The sequence below is a fragment of the Cucurbita pepo genome, chromosome LG09 (assembly GCF_002806865.2).
Source record: "Cucurbita pepo subsp. pepo cultivar mu-cu-16 chromosome LG09, ASM280686v2, whole genome shotgun sequence".
Taxonomy (NCBI): domain Eukaryota; kingdom Viridiplantae; phylum Streptophyta; class Magnoliopsida; order Cucurbitales; family Cucurbitaceae; genus Cucurbita; species Cucurbita pepo.
This window is the reverse complement of record NC_036646.1, coordinates 5,081,556-5,084,076: the sequence shown is the minus strand read 5'-3', so window position 1 is coordinate 5,084,076 and position 2,521 is coordinate 5,081,556. Positions and strand designations below refer to the sequence as shown.

At 32.0% G+C, this 2,521-nt stretch overlaps 1 protein-coding gene across 1 annotated transcript; it reads right to left on the bottom strand.

Annotated features, from left to right (window-relative positions):
* Window positions 1-991: 991 nt before the first annotated feature.
* On the bottom strand, window positions 992-1,442 carry LOC111802091 (S-protein homolog 1-like). Its single transcript, XM_023686337.1, has 2 exons — window positions 1,221-1,442; window positions 992-1,129 (listed from the first exon to the last, which is right to left on the bottom strand). Exons 1-2 carry the CDS (start codon window positions 1,440-1,442, stop codon window positions 992-994), a joined length of 360 nt encoding a protein of 119 aa, XP_023542105.1.
* Window positions 1,443-2,521: the final 1,079 nt, after the last annotated feature.

Sequence of the window (2,521 nt, the reverse complement as noted above, 5' to 3'; positions counted from 1 at the left end):
CCGAGCGGTCGAATTCGTCATCGAACTCAAGCCAGGAACTGGGCCTATTTCCAAAGCACCCTATCGCATGGCGCCAGCAGAGTTGAAGGAACTCAAGGCGCAATTGCAAGACTTACTAGATAAAGGGTCCATGTATGCGTACGTGGGCCGTGTGTAGAAAAGTACCATGCATCCAACTCTGCCAAGAATTGAAAAAAGCCTAAGGTCATGCTATGGTTTAAACGATAGGTCACAGTCAGATATTGTGTGTGATTGCATTACTAACCGAATAATATAACTTTATACGATATAAGGTGTTTGCCTCACTAGTTGTGTTCGTATATCCCAACACCATTTTCGCCTTTATAAAAAAATTTAAGAGTACCCTCTTGTAATTAAATATTATTTTGTATTTAATTTTGGTGTTGTTTATCTTCATTTAAATTTATATTTTATCCAATTTTCATGTTTTATTTTATTTTACTTTTCTTTGTTTGCTTTTTCATATTTTTAGTTTTGGTCCCAGATCCAAATTCTTCAAAATCGGACTTCAAAAAAGATTGTGGAACTACAATATAATATGTGAAACTTTTAATAAGATATATGAAAATTCAAGGATTGTGCCTACATCCTATTCTAAAATCCATGTGAAGATGGCAGAAACATGAGCTTTTAATACCTATTTTAGATTTTATTGTTCTAAACTTTCTCTAAGATTGGTAAGTAAAAATCTTTTTTTTTTTTAGTTTTAATATAAAAACTATATTACAATTTTGAAAACTTGTATTCATATATAAATTTAATTTTTTTTCTTCATAATTTAAAATTTTGGAGAACAACAATACACTTCATTATCAAATACATTTCATACAAAAAAAATAAAAATAAAAATAATAATAGTAATAAATAAATAAATAAATAAAGAAAACAACAACAACCTTTTTGTGTTATCCCATTATTTTTCATTTGTTCCTCAAGGATAATTCCACCAAAAGGAGATAATAAAGCTTCTCTAACTTTTATAGATCCACTTGTGAATCAATTTATCAACATTAGCAAGAAAGTTTCTCAAGTAAATTCCATCATCTTTAGCCGTCCAAAGACAAGTTCCTACAGTTCCATGTTTGCACCTATCACGGAGCCATAAGTGCTGCATTTCAGGCCAAAAGCTTTCAAAAGAGACATATGCATGTGGCGTCTTCCAATTTGCACCAATAGAGGGTTGTTCCCCAAAAGTTAACCTTGAAGTTCCATTGGTAAGCATCTCCATGATTAAGCAAACGATGATACCCCAAGTCATCATCTTTAGACTGACAATGCACAAGCAACCCAAGTTTGCTTAGCCCGTTAACCACATGAATGTAATATCTAGAAGGTCCTGGTGGTGGTAACGCGACCCTTGGAACCTGAGCCCCAACTAAAGCCACCGTGAAAAGAAAGAAAACGACAATATTCTTTATCATTTCCTAATCAACCTTTAGCTTAACTACCAATTTGTGTTGGACATGTGAATAAATATACATACTTATAGTACATGCAAGAAACTATGTAAATGCATGCTATGGTTGTAAAAAACTCAATCATTTAACTAATTTCNCTTAACTACCAATTTGTGTTGGACATGTGAATAAATATACATACTTATAGTACATGCAAGAAACCATATAAATGCATGCTATGGTTGTAAAAAACTTGATCATTTAACTAATTTGGGTTATGCAACACAATTGGAGGTTAATTTTGGGATAATTTGAGAGATTTATTAGATTTTCAATAACAAAATTCCTTGAATAGATAATAGTTATTAGCCCAAGAATAATAAATATTTCATTGATTTTTAAAACACTCTCATAAAATGGACAACAAAATATGAATACTTTTCGATAGAAAATATAAAATAGAGAAAGCAATTCATAGATTACATATGGTATAGCACCAAAGTCCAACATGGTATTAAATTCCTAANCTTCCCGGTAGAAAATATAAAATAGAGAAAGCAATTCATAGATTACATATGGTATAGCACCCAAGTCCAACAAGGTATTAAATTCCCGATTTATCTTTTTAAGTTGAACTTTCAAACTTTTTATGAGGACCTTAGAAATTTTAGGGTGAGGTAGAACAGATAAGTTCAAAAAATTCTAGAACTATAGTTTCAATCAGGAATTGCGCAGGACTTCTTTCGCAAGAATTACTCAATGCCTGTTGGGAGAACCATTATGGGGTTTTGATTGTTAGGATCGCACAAGAACGCACACGCTCGATCTAGATGAACACAAAAAATGGGATAGAGCAAAGTGGAAGGAGAACTCTGGCTAAAAGAATTTTTCTATTGATGACTTCACATATGTACAGTAAGAGAGAATTACAGAGAATAGAGAAAGTACATTTTCAAAGCTCTACCGGACCGGATATATATATAGTTCAGTTTAGTATATATAGCTTTACCAGATTTAACCATCTACTATATATAGCTATTTACCATATATAGCTTTACCGGATATAGCTTTACCATATATGGCTTTACCAAATATAGCTTTAC